This window comes from Heteronotia binoei, chromosome 3 (assembly GCF_032191835.1).
Source record: "Heteronotia binoei isolate CCM8104 ecotype False Entrance Well chromosome 3, APGP_CSIRO_Hbin_v1, whole genome shotgun sequence".
Lineage (NCBI taxonomy): Eukaryota > Metazoa > Chordata > Lepidosauria > Squamata > Gekkonidae > Heteronotia > Heteronotia binoei.
In genome coordinates, this window is record NC_083225.1 from 84,848,679 (window position 1) to 84,867,093 (window position 18,415).

Consider the following 18,415-nt stretch of genomic DNA (forward strand, 5'->3'; position numbering starts at 1 on the left):
ACTGGGTCCAGATGGCATACATCCAAGAGTTCTGAAAGAACTCAAAGTTGAACTTGTGAATCTTCTGACAAAAATCTGTAATCTTTCATTGAAATCTACCTCCGTTCCTGAGGACTGGAAGGTAGCAAATGTCACCCCCATCTTTAAAAAGGGTTCCAGAGTAGATCCAGGAAATTACAGGCCAGTCAGTCTGACTTCAATACCGGGAAAGTTGGTAGAAACCATTATCAAGGACAGAATGAGTAGGCACATTGATGAACACGGGTTATTGAGGAAGACTCAGCATGGGTTCTGTAAGGGAAGATCTTGCCTCACTAAACTGTTACATTTCTTTGAGGGGGTGAACAAACATGTGGACAAAGGAGACGCAATAGATGTTGTTTACCTTGACTTCCAGAAAGCTTTTGATAAAGTTCCTCATCAAAGGCTCCTTAGAAAGCTTGAGAGTCATGGAGTAAAAGGACAGGTCCTCTTGTGGATCAAAAACTGGCTGAGTAATAGGAAGCTGAGCGTGAGTATAAATGGGCAGTCTTCGCAGTGGAGGACGGTAAGCAGTGGAGTGCCGCAAGGCTCGGTACTGGGTCCCATGCTCTTTAACTTGTTCATAAATGATTTAGAGTTGGGAGTGAGCAGTGAAGTGGCCAAGTTTGCGGATGACACTAAATTTTTCAGGGTAGTGAGAACCAAAGAGGATTGTGAGGAACTCCAAAGGGACCTGTTGAGGCTGGGTGAGTGGGCGTCAACGTGGCAGATGCAGTTCAGTGTGGCCAAGTGCAAAGTAATGCACATTGGGGCCAAGAATCCCAGCTACAAATACAAGTTGATGGGGTGTGAACTGGCAGAGACTGACCAAGAGAAAGATCTTGGGGTCATGGTAGATAACTCACTGAAAATGTCAAGACAGTGTGCGTTTGCAATAAAAAAGGCCAACGCCATGCTGGGAATTATTAGGCAGGGAATTGAAAACAAATCAGCCAGTATCATAATGCTCCTGTATAAATCGATGGTGCGGTCTCATTTGGAGTACTGTTTGCAGTTCTGGTTGCCGCACCTCAAAAAGGATATTATAGCATTGGAGAAAGTCCAGAAAAGGGCAACTAGAATGATTAAAGGGCTGGAAGACTTTCCCTATGAAGAAAGGTTGAAACGCTTGGGACACTTTAGCTTGGAGAAACATCGACTGTGGGGTGACATGATAGAGGTTTACAAGATAATGCATGGGATGGAGAAAGCAGAGAAAGAGGTACTTTTCTCCCTTTCTCACAATACAAGAACTCGTGGGCATTCGATGAAATTGCTGAGCAGACAGGTTAAAACGGATAAAAGGAAGTACTTCTTCACCCAAAGGGTGATTAACATGTGGAATTCACTGCCACAGGAAGTGGTGGCGGCTACAAGCATGGCCACCTTCAAGAGGGGTTTAGATAAAAATATGGAGCTTTTAGCCACAGTGTGTGTGTGTGTACGTATATATATATATATATATATATATATATATATATATATATATATATATATATATATATATATATATATATATATTGGCCACTGTGTGACACAGAGTGTTGGACTGGATGGGCCACTGGCCTGATCCAACATGGCTTCTCTTATGTTCTTATGTTCTAACCCCGTGAGCTCGACCTCAAGTTCGACAGGGACCCAGAAGAAGTAGAGTACTTCACCATCCAGGCTACCAGCTACATACACTACTGGGGGGTGGGCAATTTCCCAGATGAACTGAGCTGGGTGGATTATTTGGGATCGAAACTCATGGGAGAGGCCCGAAGATGGTATGTGAGTTTATACGAATCGAGAGCCCCGGAACTGGGGAGTGTGCATGCCTTTCTGCAAGCCATGCTGCGCCAATACGAGGATCCCCTCCGAGAGGCTCGGGCCCTCAACGCACTGAAAGACCTGAAGCGAGGACCCCGCACGGTGAGAGAGTACACGGTGGAATTACAGACCCACTGCGCCCGCGTGAGAGGATGGAATGAAGTGATGAAGATCGAGGCCTACCAGAGTGGCCTCAAATCCGCCGTCCTGGATCAGGCCCTCCACCAGGCATGACCAAACACCCTGGTGGGGTGGGTGCAACTGGCGGGTGAAGTGGAAACCAACATGGATAGGGTGGCCCTGCAATGACAGCGAGAAGGGAACCGAGGGGGGCATGAGGCTCGGTCAGGGGCAAAGACTGAGTCCAAAAAACCAACATCCCCGAGCAGCTCTGCAAAAGGGTCCACCACCCGCAGATGCTATCGATGTGGCGACCCGAGGCTCCTGGTCGGGGAATGCCCTGAGAAACCTCGAGCCCCCCCCCCCCTCTGCACCAAAGACAACAGGTCCCAAGGCAAAGAAGACACTGGGGGACCAAAGGAGCCCAGTCGGGGCAACACCGCACTATCGGCGGTGCTTGACGATGATTTTACCAGGGGGAACGAGTCGGAGGATGAAGCTGAGTCGTCGGGAAACAAGCACAACCTGCCCTAAGCGGTGCCAAAAGGCAGGTCGACGCCACACCGGCACCACTGCGGGTGAGAATATCGGGAAAACTATTCTTAGTCCCTTTAACTTTGTTAAATCCAAATTCCAAGCGTTTTATGCACACCCGAGTGCTAATCGACTCCAGATGTACTAGAGAAATCATCACCCCAAGACTAGTCGAAGCACTAGGGTTAGCCAGAACACCCCTACCCCACCCGTTGCAATTCGAACAGATGGACAGGACAGTAATGAGGGGGAACCATGCGTAAAAGAAACCCAATTCTTCCCGGTAGGAATCAAAGAACACTGGGACATGGAAGTGTTTTTAATTGCCCCTTCCTCGTCCTTTGACGTAGTAGTGGGGGTAGGGTGGCTGACGAGGCACCAGCAAACATCCAGTGGGCAGAGCAAACTATAGACTTTGACAGCAAAAAGTGCACTCATCACCACTGGTCAGTAGAATGGGGCCCCTCGCCTCCCCCTCAAAATGAGAGACTATGCTTAGCCATAGAAGAGGTATGGTCCATCCCGAAAGAATACCTAGATTTACGTAAAGTGTTTAGCGAGAAGAAAGCGAACGAACTCCCTCCGCACAGAAGCACAGACTGTGCTATTGAACTCATCCCGGGGCAAGAACTACCCAAGGCAAAACTGTACTCGATGGGATGGGCAGAAAAAGCAGAGCTGAGAAAATTCTTGGACAAAATCTTAAACTGGGGGTTCATTCGACCAGCCACAGCACCGCATGCGGCCCCAGTGTTATTCAGAAAGAAGAAGGATGGGGGGCTTAGACTTTGCACAGATTTTCGTGGGATAAACGCCCTAGCTATGTCAAACGCTTACCCCATCCCACTAATCAAAGACTTATTAAGCACAGTATCAGAGGGGTGCATCTTTACAAAATTAGACCTGAGGGACACTTACTTCCGAGTCAGGATTAAGGAAGGAGACGAATGGAAGATGGCGTTCAACACCCCCTTGGAACAATTTGAGTACCTAGTAATGCCGTTTGGACTACAGGGGGCCTCGGGAGTTTTTATGAATTTCATTAACAAAGTACTGAGAGAGTACCTGTACAAAGGGGTGGTGGTGTACCTGGATGACATCATTGTCTATTCAAAAGATCTACCCTCCCACATAAAGTTGGTGAGGAGAGTGCTCAACACCCTACTTGAGCACAGACTCTATGCTAAATTGTCATAGTGTGAATTTCATCAGAAAGAGCTAGACTACTTGGGGTTCAGAGTGTCGGGAAAAGGCTTAGCAATGGACCCAGTGAAAATACAAGCAGTGCTAGACTGGAAACCCCCGAGAACACGTAGACAGCTACAATCTTTCCTCAGATTCGCAAATTTTTACCGGGGGTTCATAGAGGGATTTGCTAAAGTGATGTTGCCACTAACAGACTTGTTAAAGACTAAGGGGCGGGGACCCAAGGTGAAAAAACCAAGCGCAAAACTAGCGTGGTCCCACGAGTGCCAGAAAGCGTTTGAAAAATTAAAACAACTGTTCACCAGTGAGCCAATCTTAGCGCACCCCAATGAACTGAAGCCTTTCGTGGTGTAATGTGACGCTTCCGATGTAGCCGTTGGAGCAATATTGATGCAAAAAGACTCAGAGGGCACTCACTCAATGCACAGCAGCCAAGAAGGTCAGAGCGCCTGCTCCGGCTGCAACGCCACTGAGGATGTTCTCCGCAGCTGAGAACGAAACGTCTGGAAGGAAAACTTTCTCCAGTAGAACACGGCACTTGAGCCCGAAAGATTCTACCAACCCTAATGATGTTACCAGCTGTGAAAACCTGAAATCTTTGATAACTCAGAGGGCAGATTGAAACCCTGCGCCTATATATCCAAAAAAATGTCCAATGAACAACGTAATTGGTCAGTTTGGGACAAAGAAGCATTCGCAGTGACATTCGCCCTAAAAACCTGGTGGTCCTGGCTGGAAGGAGCCAGGGTAACATTTGAAATATGGACAGATCACAAAAACCTAGAAGCGCTCACAGCGCGCCGAAAATTAACCGCCAAACAGATTAGGTGGGCGGGGTTTTCGCCAACTTTGATTTTACATTGTGACACATACCGGGCTCAAAGAACTTTTTAGCCGACGCCCTCTCCTGGCTGCCACAACACGAAAGCCAGCGGGAGGAGACAATAGATTCACTCACCCCACCTTCTAACATTGCTGGAGGCATGACCACTCGGTCAGGGAAAAAGACCGGGAAGCCAGAGCCGTGGGGGGGGGGAATAAATTAATCACAGAAACAGAGCATGAAGGGGAGGAGCGGCCGGAAGGACTGGTGAAGGACTGGAGAAGGAGGATTTTGGTATCAGGAAGGGAAACTACGTCCCCAAAAGCCTCCACCAGGAAGTACTGCAGCACTGCCATAGCAGCAAATTGGCCGGGCATTTTGGCTACATGAAAACGCTACATCTAGTGAGCCGACAGTTCTGGTGCCCACAAATGAAAAAGGATATTTCAGAATTTGTAGCGTTGTGCCCCACCTGCATAATGGCAAAAAGGAGGGGAGGGAAGACCTCAGGTTTACTCCGTCCTACCCCTACAGCAGGACGGCCATGGTCAGTGGTATCTATGGACATTATAGTCGAACTACCGGCCTCACAGGGACGGACAGTAATTCTAGTGGTGGTGGACACGTTTTCAAAACAAGCCCACTTCATACCGTGCAAGCAACTCCCTACAGCTAAAAATCTAGCGAGGCTGTTCTTCCAACACATTGTGAAACTACATTCATTCCCAGATAAGGTCATTAGTGACCGCAGCCAGCAGTTCGTTGCCAACTTCTGGCGGGAGTTTTGTAAATTGACAGGGATCGAGCAGGGACTGAGTTTCGCCTACCACCCGCAAACGGACGGACAGACGGAACGGATGAACTTTCTTCTCGAAGAATACCTAAGGTGTTTTATTAACTATCAACAAGACAATTGGGTGGAACTATTACCGTTTGCAGAATATGGCTACAACAATAGCCTGCATAGTTCAAGAAAGACCACTCCTTTCCAAATTGTGAATGGATATGTATGTAAGTAAGTAAGTAAAATTTTATTTGTATCCCGCCCTCCCCCACCAAAGCAGGCTCAGGGCGGCTAACAGCATTCGTAAATAAACAATACAGTAAATAAAAACATTAAATTAACATATTAAAACCAATCACTACTTAATTAAAACATTACTAAACATATGAAGGGAAGCCGTTTCCTAATCTACCAGTGACTAACACCACCAGTTTCCCCACATCATGTCAGCAATGGTGGGAATCACTGGCCAAAGGGTGGGAATTAATTCAAGAAAATCTAGAAGCAGCCAAAAAGGATTACAAGGCACAATTCGACAAAAAACACTCGCCCGAGTGGGACTTCAAGGTGGGGGATACTGTATTCCTCTCAACTAAAAATCTACCTCTACCACAGTCATCCAGAAAGCTAGCCTACATGTATTTGGGACCATTCAAAATAAAAAGAATAATAAATGCAGTGACTGTTGAATTAGAATTACCAAAAATGTTTAGTAAAATTCATCCTGTTTTCCATTGCAGTCTTCTGAAAAAAGATCCTGGAGCTACGTCCTACGATGCCCACCCCTATTCAAGTGAGGGGGCAGAGTCATCATGAAGTGCAAGGGATACTGGATGCCAAACTCAAGTGGGGAATATTACATTTCCTAGTCCGATGGAAATATTCCCCCCCCCCTCTTGCGATGAGTGGGTCAAGTCAACTGATCTAAGGGCACCTCTTCTTTTGAAAAAGTTTTACCTACTGCACCCAGACAAACCCCAAGCGCGAGCTTAGGGGGGGCAGTATGTCAGGCTCTGTAACTCCATCATACTGAAATTATAAAATACTAACCAAATGGACTTTTCTATACTAACCCCTAGCCTTTGTAATATTGTAGTCACCATGCATATCAAAGGGGACATTTGAAGTGTTAACTTTGTTTAGGTTGTAAAGGGAGCAGAGGAATGTGACCGTTAATAGATACCGCCGCTGGCCAGCATCTTCCCAGAGGCTGGGAGATAAGCAGAAGCTCTTGTGTGAAAGTTTGCACCTTCACTCCCTGTTGTTTTGAGAATAATGTCTTTGTTCAGATATTGCTTTGATGTAGATTCCATAAGACCCAGAAATTCGGGTGATCTCCCTGCCAAGGTATTAGTCTCAACTTCTGTTTCAAGCTATGAGTTTCCAAAAAAGTATTACATTGTCTCAAATGAATACAGCCTTGAGTCTCCATCGCCTGACACAGTCCTCATCACCAGCATTGCAGAGGAAGTGACATCACTGCATCAGTGACATCCAGGCAACACTTTGTTTTTTGGGTAAGAACTCTATGGTAGAAGCCAATTTTCTCTGCCATCCAGAGAATATTACCATAGAGTTTTCTCTGCCAATTTTACCATAAAGGTTTTTGCCCAAATACCAGAGTGTCACCTGGACATTGCCAGTGTGATATCACTTCCTGTGTGACACTGGTGGCAAGGCCTAGACCTTTCTCTTTCTCCAAGTAAGGGCCCCCCCCATTCCCTGTCATTTGCCACGAGGGACCTGTTGAGCGGTCAAAGCTCTTCAACAGATGTAAGAAGCCAGGGTGGCCAATGATCAAGCATGGAAGTAGAAGGCTGTAAATCTCAAAACAATAGGTTCACAGCCTTAGACCAGAATAATGGAAAGTCATCCAAGCAACTGTAGTACAACTGTGCTCTAAGAATAGGGTTGCCAGGTCTGTATTGGAAAATACCTGGAGACTTTGGGGATAGATCCTGGACAGGGTGGGGTTTGGGGAGGTGAGGGGCCTCAGCCTGGTAGAATACCACAGAATCCACTCTTCAAAGCAGCCATTTTCCCCAGGAGAGCTGATCTCTGCCAGCTGGAGATCAGTTGTAAATTCAGGTGATCTCCAGGCCCCACTTGGAGGCTGGCAACCCTCAGAACTTCTTGAGACTGAGCTACAGAAATAGTGGTGTCTAAGTCATTAGAGACATGAGTTATTTTAGCAGAAAAACATCTTGCAAATATGCCACTGTGAGTCACCAAATTAGCCAAGTTTGTTTAATTGGGTACTGATGTAGTCTCTACACTGCACAGAAAAGCTCAGCTGGATGGCAGAGAAACAAAATACTTAGCTCCCACAATCACTGAGTAGGCACAAAGGTGTTTAAATAAGGGGGTAGGTCACTCATAGCCCATTGTCGTAGATATCAGGGGCTGCTGAAGCAGCTTAGATCCATTCCGTAGGTCTGGTTTTGTACAATGTTCAGCAAATTTCTACAGGGTGAGGAGAGAGCTCTAATCATATTATTTGCCAGGCCTACTTCTCTGATATAAGCATAGCCAAGGAGGCAAGAGTGTTGTGTTCCTTGCCAAGCTCACAGAGCTTCAAAGCAGCTTAGGGTTTTTGTGTGGTTTTTTTTGGTCTTTCTAAAGCCACTAAGGTAGAGTATTACATGGCTTTTTGGAATCAGCCTGCAAACATGAGGTCAAGGCAGGTCTACATGCCATGGTGGGAGTTCTGTGAACAGAATCTCAGTTTTTCATTTTCCCAAATGAAAGGGCCCAAGTCTGATTAGAAGTATGGTACAAGGAGAAGAGATATTGAAGAACAAAATCTGCTGAGAGCTCTTACAAATATCCCAGTATCAAGTACAGTTGCATTTACCATATTGCTTAATCAGACCCTAATTGTCTCATTGTGTGGAGATGAAGGAGGGAGGAGACAACTAAACCATGCCAAAATGCTTTAAAACAAGTAAGCAAGCAAATAGTGGTCTCTATAGTGAAGCCAGTTCAAGATGAAAATAATTATTTTTATTTCCCCCAAAAAAGAATAATATTCCTTTCACACACACACTCTCTCTCACACACACACAACATTAAATGAATGTTAAAAGGGTGGGTGTCATGAGATTTCAATTGGTATCTGAGATTTTCTACACTTTGAAGGTTCCCTTGAAGCAAAAGGTGGCAGCTGGCTGATTACTGAAAATGTTCAAAGCAATAGCACTTGAAGAAAGAGGCAGAAGAGGTAATGTTTGAAATTCACATGCCCAGTGTTAAAGACTAACACATTTGGGAATGAACACTTTTATAAAGTAAATTTAGGTAATTTATTTTTAATGTGCCTTTACGGATAATACGCCATGAATTGTGGTGGCATTTAAGCATCTGGTAATGAATTAGAACCGCTAAAAGCAGAAGGGTATATTAAACTGCTTGGACAGTCTGCATGCAGGCTACAGGAGTCAAAATTCATTATCATTAAGTCTAATAAATTTCTCGGTTAATAATCTGACTGTAATATGTACAGACCTGTTAGAGCTCTTACAAAAATCATTCTAAAACAAGCTAATTATATAATATATCAAGATCATAGTGCTATGAAAGCAAATACTAATTTGAGAAATGGTTAGTAATGCATCCTCTGTTTTATAGTGAAATTTTAATATAGTTTTCATTCAGTACACTGTCTGGGGTTGCATGATGTGTCTCCAAGTGTAGGGGGAGTAAGGAGGATCTGCCTGCCAATAATGACCCTTGTTTCCCATGCTGGAGGACAGCAGCAGCAGCTGAGAGGAGCATGGCTCTGAACAAACACAGTTCTCTGTGTGATTCTGCCAATGGCACTTCAGTCAAATGAAGGGCAGGCATCTCTTTCTGCAGCTGGCAGTGGCCATGGGTGGGCTAGGAGAGCAGCCAAATACTCTCTGGGCTTCTCATGGAGGTTAATTCCCTAGCAAAAGGTTGGAAGTGCTCACTGTGTGGGTCCACAATCAGAGTTACTCCCATAAGAGCCCTTGTTATTGGTTGAGGAGGCTGGATATTAACATACTCTCCTGTTTATTCTGAGGCCATCAAGGAGCAACAAACAAAAGTGACGCTCTGTAGGGTGTGTTGGGATCCTATGTCCAAGACCTCCACCTCTCACACAGACTTAATCATGAATATAGTTTCTTGCAATGTGACAGTAAAATATTAATGCAAGACAAAAAATGTTTGTTGTTGTTCCGGTGCACAGTCGAATTCGACTCTTTGCAACCCCATGGACAAAGTCACGCCAGGTCCTCCTGTCTTCCACCATCCTCCAAAGTCTGCTCAAATTTGTGTTTGTTACATCAGTAACTTTGACCAATGTTATATTACATTCAACCTGTTGGCTAACAAAAAAACCCCAATGTGGTGTAGTGGTTGAAGGGTCAGACAAGGATCTGAGAGACCCAGGTTCATATCAACACTCTGTCATGGAAGTTTAATGTGTGACCTTGGGGCAGCCCCACACACAAAGTCTAACTTACCTCACAGAGTTGGTGTGCTATTAAATAGAGGAAAGGAGAAAGATGTAAGTACCATTTCAATGGCAGCAGAAATCTTACATTTCTAGTACAGACCTCTTCTAGCCCTCTTACAGGCCCATAGCTATGAGGGGGCCTGTGGGGACACAGCCCCCCTGACTGCTAGGCAGGGCCCCCTGACTTGGGGCCCCTAACCAGTCTCCAGTGCCTCGGCTGCATCCTTCTCCATTCTGCCGTCATCATACAGCGTTGCTTCTGCTTGCTTGGGGGCTGGAAGAATTCTCTGACCCCTCAGCAAGCAGAAACAACGGGGCACTTTCGGAGCCTAGGATTGAAAGTTAAGCTCTGTGTTGCTTCTGCTTGCTTAGGGGCTGGAAGAAATCTCTGACCCCTCAGCAAGCAGAAACAACGGAGCATAAGAACATAAGAACAGCCATGTTGGATCAGGCCAACGGCCCATCCAGTCCAACACTCTGTGTCACACAGTGGCAAAAAATTTTATATATACACACACACTGTGGCTAATAGCCACTGATGGACCTGTGCTCCATATTTTTATCTAAACCCCTCTTGAAGGTGGCTATACTTGTGGCCGCCACCACCTCCTGTGGCAGTGAATTCCACATGTTAATTCCCTTTGGGTGAAGAAATACTTCCTTTTATCCGTTTTAACCTGTCTGCTCAGCAATTTCATCGAATGCCCACGAGTTCTTGTATTGTGAGAAAGGGAGAAAAGTACTTCTTTCTCTACTTTCTCCATCCCATGCATTATCTTGTAAACCTCTATCATGTCACCCCACAGTCGACGTTTCTCCAAGCTAAAGAGCCCCAAGCGTTTCAACCTTTCTTCATAGGGAAAGTGCTCCTATGAGCACTTTTGGAGCCCAGGACTGAAAGTTAAGCTCCACATTGTTTCTGCTTGCTTAGGGGCTGGAAGAAATCTCTGACCCCTCAGCAAGCAGAAACAAGGGGGCACTTTCAGCGCCCAGGACTGAAAGTTAAGCTCCACCTTGTTTCTGCTTGCTTATGGGCTGGAAGAATTCTCTGACCCCTCAGCAAGCAGAAACAACAGGGCACTTTCGGAGCCCAGGACTGAAAGTTAAGCTCTGTGTTGCTTCTGCTTGCTTAGGGGCTGGAAGAAATCTTTGACCCCTCAGCAAGCAGAAACAACGGGGCACTTTCAGCACCCAGGACTGAAAGTTAAGCTCCGTGTTGCTTCTGCTTGCTTAGGGGCTGGAAGAAATCTGACCCCTCAGCAAGCAGAAACAAGGGGGCACTTTCAGAGCCCAGGACTGAAAGTTAAGCTCCACCTTGTTTCTGCTTGCTTAGGGGCTGGAAGAAATCGCTGACCCCTCAGCAAGCAGAAACAACGGGGCACTTTCAGCGCCCAGGACTGAAAGTTAAGCTCTGTGTTGCTTCTGCTTGCTTAGGGGCTGGAAGAAATCTCTGATCCCTCAGCAAGCAGAAACAACGGGGCACTTTCAGCGCCCAGGACTGAAAGTTAAGCTCCGTGTTGCTTCTGCTTGCTTAGGGGTTGGAAGAAATCTCTGACCCCTCAGCAAGCAGAAACAATGGGCACTTTCAGCGCCCAGGACTGAAAGTTAAGCTCCACGTTGGGCTGACGTTGGGCTAGAGGGCACCTGCAAGAAGAGGCGATTCTGGCCCTCAAGTGGGGCGACGGGGGTAGGGAGCAGATAGCTCCATTGCAGGCTTTCTCTGCCAGACAGGGCAGGGTAGGGTAGGCTGGCGCACACAAGTGGAGGTCCCGGCTGCAGTCCGGGGCTGGGGATCAGTGGAGAGGTGATGTTTGCCTGCAGGGGTTTTCTGGTCTGGTCTTACTGGCCACCTGAGCGAGGGTGGGAGCTGCGCTTGTGCAGCCTCGGCTCACCCTCCGACAGGAAGAAATCCGAATTAGAGGTCTTGTAGCCCCAGAAGTCAGTTGCGACTTGGTGGCACCTTCCACCCCCCACCCCCACCCCGTCTCGCCAGGCTTGCCTAGCTGGATCATGCTACAGGTAAGGGCAGGAGACTGTGTGGCACATATCTAAACCTCTGAGTGGCTGCCCACCAGAGCTACTGGAAGAGGGGTGGAAAGGGATCACCTTTGGGCAGCTGTGGGAAGGGGGGAGGCTGTATGGCAGCGAGCTGGCACTTTCCTCCTCAGCGGTGGTAGGAGAGAAGACCATGGAGGTTGGGGCCACTATGTGCCCCCTGAAAAAAAATCAGGGCCTCCTAATTCTTCAAATCCTGGTTATGGGGCTGCCCTCTTACCAGAGGTCTTTTGTAATTGAGTATGCAACTGAATCTGAGTCTTCTAATTTTCATTTGAACTACTTAAAATTTCATTTACAATGCTGTCTACATTTTAATTGGAGGTATTTTAGACATTTTAGATTTTGTATAACTGAATTTAATAGCTGAATGTGGTTTTACAATATTAGGCATGTCATTGCTCTTAATTTTTTTTCTTTCTTATTATAATTGTAATGGCCAATGGCCATATGCAATACAATAAACTAACTACTTTAAATTTCACAATCGTACAACTTCAAGATGAGTAAATAAGACAGAGTACTCATTTACTTTATTAAGTACTGTGGCTCTAAAGTATATTAAACACCACATTATAAAATAGGCAATATCTGTCTGCTTTCTGTTACTAATCATTTCACAGATCAGTATTTGTTGAGCTTCATAATCTTGATTCATTACATTATTTACTATAGATAGATTTTGGAAGAACTCTAGCAGGTTCATCCATATTATGGTTGGATCATTAGCCTAGCAATGGATTAGAATAAATTATCATGAATTTTTACTTCTATAGATTACAGTCAGACAGTCCAGGATGTAAAAAAAAAATTATCTGCCCACTTTCAGCTTTTCCAGTTCATTATTAGATGGTTATATGTTGTCATTATTTATGGTAAAATATTGTGGAAACAAACATTCTAGAATAAATCACCTATATTACATTTTTCCAACCCAGTTGTATTAAAAAGCTGATGGACTTCAAAATGGTATCCTTATCTTCTGCACAAGTTGAATCCCATTGCTATGGCAACAAGAGACCCAAGATAGAGTTTTAATACATCATATTTTGAATGACAAACAGATAAGATCTTTGGTGATAAAACTCCATTCTACAGTCATGATTGGAATTTTTTTTATTCAGGATTTCGTCTGTACTGTTATTATTAGTGGACATTTTCTACTGGGGGAATCTTAAACAAATATTTTATGATTATGCTTGGTTTCCAAAGGGGAAGACAATAAATGGGCAGCATTTGTGGGAAAATGTAGTAACTGGACTACAGCAGACACAACAGAAAGCAGGGTAAACAGCTAAAGATTCTCTTTGACAGGGGTCGTTTTGTAGAAAAATAGGGGGCGGAGCTCATTAGCATATGCTGCCCCCCCACCAGTCAAAAGCAACCCAATGCAAGAAAGGAGAGCCCCAGGTGAGCAAGGCCTGCTTGGGCTGGCTAGAGATCCAGCCAGCCCAAACAGGCCTCGCTTGCCTGGGGCTCTCCTGGGCCACCCTCCCCAGTCAAAATGCCAGCATGTCACCCGCCACCCAAAATCACATACGGAGTGGAGAAAGGGCAGTGTGGGCTTCTCCAGGGATTAACGAGGGCTGCTTGGGGCATGGCAAAGCCCTGGTGGCTGGCTAGATGCCTGCTCTTTTAATCGAGGGATTGTAATCCAGCCGCACTTACTATTAGGTGGGGACAAGGTAGGTGGGGAGGAAGAGGGGGGGCCATCAGAAAGTTTCAGGAGCTGTGCTCCTGTGAGCTCCTGCTGAATCTGAGGCCTGCTCTTTGACAACATTCATTCAGAATGATTGCAGAAATTCATTCTACCCAGTATTATATGTAAGATTTTTTTGCAGAACCAATACCTCCCTACAAATATTGAGTAGACGCCAGCTCTTCTGTGCAGGAATGCACCATTTGTGGAACATCCACATGAGAAACATCAAAAGCCATGGGAACTTAAAAGAAGCTACATAATTGGTCATACCTACATACCACAGTCATAAAGATACAGTATGAACAACTGATTTCCCTAGTTCTTTCTCAAATGTCTCTAAATGCCTGGGCTGCTATCTAGTCATGTGGCTTTACTTCACAGCATAGAATTTGCCTCAGCGTGGGATGCTCTATCTTGTACAGACCCCTTCCAATGACTGTCCCCCAAATCAAAGAATAGCTTTGGATACTGTGAGCCTACAGCAGGAACAGCCTGTGTACAAGATTTGACTGAGGGAGGGGCACATTATGCTTACCTTCCAGAAATACTTCTGCAGTCATCAGTCAAGGTAGAACTATACCTATGCTCATCCTAGAAGAGGATGCAGATGTCAGTGCTACTGCTTACTTTAGCTCTGGAATAATTTCCTGTGCCCCACAATCACACCCAGGGGTGGATTGTATCGATTTTGGTCAAGGTAATACTACATACTTGTCCTAAAACAAGCTTGTCCAACTTGTGGCCCAAGGATGTCTTTGAATGCAGCCCCAGAACAAGCTCATAAACTTTCTTAAAACAGCACCTGGAACTGTGTGCTGCAGCAGCAGCAGATCCTGGGACTGAGGCTACATCTGGTTGCTTTTTCCTCCTGCTTGCTTTCCCCCCCAACCACCAGAGAGGGCACCAGAGCTGACTCAGAGCATGTGTGTGTGTGAGTGGCCTTTGCTCCTGGCCACTCTCCAGCTCTTCTTTCTTCCTGCTATGGCCCCTCTGGATCTCCCATCCAGGACAAAGAGCCCTCGGCTGTTCTCTGGAGGTAGCAGGGGTGGCTGTGGGCCACTCTCTGGGAAAGTTGGGGAATAGCAGAGCTAGCCTCCCAAGCTCCTAGGCAGGCTTGTAGGGTGGGGTGAGAGTTTTCCCTGTCGGGAGGGCTGCTGGCTCCTCTCTGTGAAGGTTGGAGGTGGGGTGTGTGCGGTGCAGCTGGACTTCTTGTCCCCAAAGTGGAGATGTTCCACTGCCTTGGGTGGATTCTGTTGCATTCCCCCTCCATCTCTTCACTGTGGGAGTTCCAGAATCCCCTTACCCTTCTCTGTAGCTGGGACTGGAAAAGAGACACACAGAACAGGTGGTTCCCCCTCCCCCTGAGCTTGGAGGGGGTCACTGGTTGGTCTTACGGAAGTTGTTGAGGAGGTCACTATAGTTGTCTGGGCTTGTGGTGGGGCTTGCTGCAGTCTGGCCTGGTTCTTGTTTGCTTCTGGCAGACACCATATTGGCACATTTTCTAATGTTATGCTTGCTTTTTTTTTCTTTTATTGTTGGTGTGGGTGACTGAGTTAGCCTGATGGTCTGCTGCTGGCTGCTGCCTACCCCAGGCTAGACCTTTCCCAGTCCTACTCCTGGCTTAGTGCACTGCGTGGCCTGGTTCCTGTTTCAGCTCTGGGCCTTCTGCAGCAGGACTTGGAAACAGAAAGGATATTATGGCCCTGTGTTTCTGGGAGGGATGGAATGATTTTTTTACTGATCCCTTCCCCTTCTCTTATATGTGGTGGCAGGTATCACGAAAATTATGCATGCACCTTTTAAAGCTCATTATCAGCTATCATTAGTGTTTATGTATTTTATGTGCGACCCAAGACAATTTTTCTTCTTCCAATGTGGCCCAGGGAAGCCAAAAGGTTGCACCCCTGTCCTAAAATGTGGCTGAGTGATAACTATCTGTGAAGGAAAATTCCTCATTAACAGTGTTTCTGAAGTTTATCATTTCTTCTCTATTCACTGCAATACAGCATTACCCGAAAGCTACACGATACTGCCCTTTCAGATTCAAAAGTTTTCAAACTGCATGCTTTCTTTCCAGAGTAATGCTCTACTAAGATTCCTTCTCTCTTTTCTCATTTCTATGCTGTTCTCAGGCTTCTGCCATGACTATTCAAAACAACAGCCTAATGCATACTTTACCGACATCAGGTTACCAAATTCTGTCTTGACTGCCCTTAACTGTTTCTACAGCTTCAGGAATCACTCTGCTCTCTGTTATAATCTCTACTTAAGTGTACAGATTATACTATTTTCTTGCCTTTAATACCTGACCCCATTGAGACCAACATTATCCATGGCACTTACAACTTTTTGTGTAACATCACACCACATCAATATGTAATAAACTGCAATTTTCTCTAACATCTAGAATTCCAGCAGTATTAAAATTACTACAGGTCACTGTCTCATATGAATATAAAATTATTCCACTGTGCCTTCTCTTTTAGTGTGTGATGGTTCGCTGTTTATGACTTTTATTAGAAAAGCAGTACTTGAGATGTATTCTACCATAGAACTTACAAAATTTGGGGAGTCTATGTCCAAAGAATAATGGGCTGAATTATTGTTCACAACTTTCAGTTCCAGACTTTCATAGGTAGGATTGACCAAAGGAATGTATTGACGGACCCACCTGTAACAAGGCAAAAAAATCAGACTAAATTAATAAAAAGCACTACATTGATTTTGGTATTAATATTCAACTCACTTTTCCTTATTTAAAAATTAAGAGAATTTAAGGATACGTTTTCACTATGATCTTTTGAGACCTTAGACCTTCATTAGCAGTAATTCTCAGATTGTTACCATGTCTTTTCCATAGTTGCTGTCTGAAATCTTTTAATCTGAGTCATCAGGGACTAAACACTGCATACACTCTTAGCACAGAGCTGCTCTCAAGCTCTGTCTGTATCAAACATATCAGTGTTTAAATACTAGTAATAGGCAGGGCTTTTTTTGGTAGGAAAAAACCAGCAGGAACTCATTTGCATATTAGGCCATACCCCCTGACACCGAGTCAGCCGGAACTGCCACCAAGCCAGCCAGAACTGTGTTCCTGTAAGTTCCTGCTCAAAAAAAGCCCTGGCACAGGCAATGATTAAAATTCATACCACAATATAAAAATACTATAATTAATAATCAATGGCTATAGCTTTGTTATTCCTGAACTGAAGCCTGGGATATTTATGATCAATTTAGCTCTCTTTCCAAGACTAAACATGGTATAGATCATTTCAGCTATGCATCAGTTACAGAGCTGTTAAACAGAAATATTTGATAGCAGGGAAAGGATTATGCACATATATTTCCCCATATACAGCTATAGCCCATAAATGCTGCAAAGTTCGCCCTCAGTAAAATTGGACAAAAATTAATGACAACCAAACCATAAATGATGATACTTGTATTCCCCTTTAACACAAGTAACTGCCAAGAGCAACATGTAATTAAGTAACTCCTCCAAAAGCATTTGATTTACTTCCATAAAACTGTAATTCCTCTTAATCATCTTGCAACCTTGAGCACTCAAACCATGTATGTATGTATGACCTTGTATGCATCCCATTTGAAAACAGGCTCTCCAACCCCTACTCACTCACTCATTTTTGTCCCATTTCATTTTGAACAACCTTTGAATTTATGGTTAAACCATCATTATTAATCTTTGGGTTTAAATATAAATTATATCTTTTTAAAAAGCCCAATGAATGATAAAACTGAAGGAATATTTTATAAGCATCAGCAATCTGTACTTGTTTCTTAATTTGCTACTATTTTTGAAAATGTGAGGACAAAAGGAAATATTCAGGAAAAATGTTCTCTGATAAAAAGATTCCAGTTTTCAGAATGTTGGTTTTGTTTTGTTAGGCTATAATTTGCATAGTAATTTTAATTAATGAGAAAAGTCACTATAAATCATGTGCTGATGCTATCACAAGGGCACTAAAAGTAAATGTAATACAGATTGGGGAGGGGGAAGGTTAATTAAGGAACATTGTCTCTGTGGAAATGCTTCCTACTGGATCTCAGAGCATCCTCACAGCCAGGACTCTTTTCTGAAATACAGTATCCCCAGACAAGGAGAGCAGGAAGAAACAATTAGCTCCTATTCTCTTCATTGTACCACCAGGGCTTTTTTTTGAGCAGGAACAAAAAGGAACGCAGTTAACATAAGAACATAAGAGAAGCCATGTTAGATCAGGCCAATGGCCCATCCAGTCCAACACTCTGTGTCACACAGTGGCCAAAAAAAAATTATATATACACACACACACACACACACTGTGGCTAATAGCCACTGATGGACCTCTGCTCCATATTTTTATCTAACCCCCTCTTGAAGGTGGCCATGCTTGTGGCCGCCACCACCTCCTGTGGCAGTGAATTCCACATGTTAATCACCCTTTAGGTGAAGAAGTACTTCCTTTTATCTGTTTTAACCTGTCTGCTCAGCAATTTCATCGAATGCCCACAAGTTCTTGTATTGTGAGAAAGGGAGAAAAGTACTTCTTTCTCTACTTTCTCCATCCCATGCATTATCTTGTGAACTTCTATCATGTTACCCTGCAGTCGACATTTCTCCAAGCTAAAGAGCCCCAAACTTTTCAACCTTTCTTCATAGGGAAAGTGTTCCAGCCCTTTAATCATTCTAGTTGCCCTTTTCTGGACTTTCTCCAATGCTATAATATCCTTTTTGAGGTGCGGTGACCAGAACTGCACACAGTACTCCAAATGAGACCGCACCATCGATTTATACAGGGGCATTATGATACTGGCTGATTTGTTTTCAATTCCCTTCCTAATAATTCCCAGCATGGCGTTGGCCTTTTTTATTGCAAA

The 18,415-nt window shown here is 44.7% G+C and overlaps 1 protein-coding gene across 1 annotated transcript in view; it reads right to left on the bottom strand.

Moving 5' to 3' along the window:
* CFAP47 (cilia and flagella associated protein 47) overlaps window positions 1-18,415 on the bottom strand; it is a 536,960-nt gene that overhangs the window by 152,099 nt on the left and 366,446 nt on the right. The window contains exon 54 of the mRNA XM_060234105.1: window positions 16,097-16,208. Coding sequence (XP_060090088.1) covers window positions 16,097-16,208 — 112 coding nt within the window. The remainder of the gene's footprint in view (window positions 1-16,096; window positions 16,209-18,415) is intronic.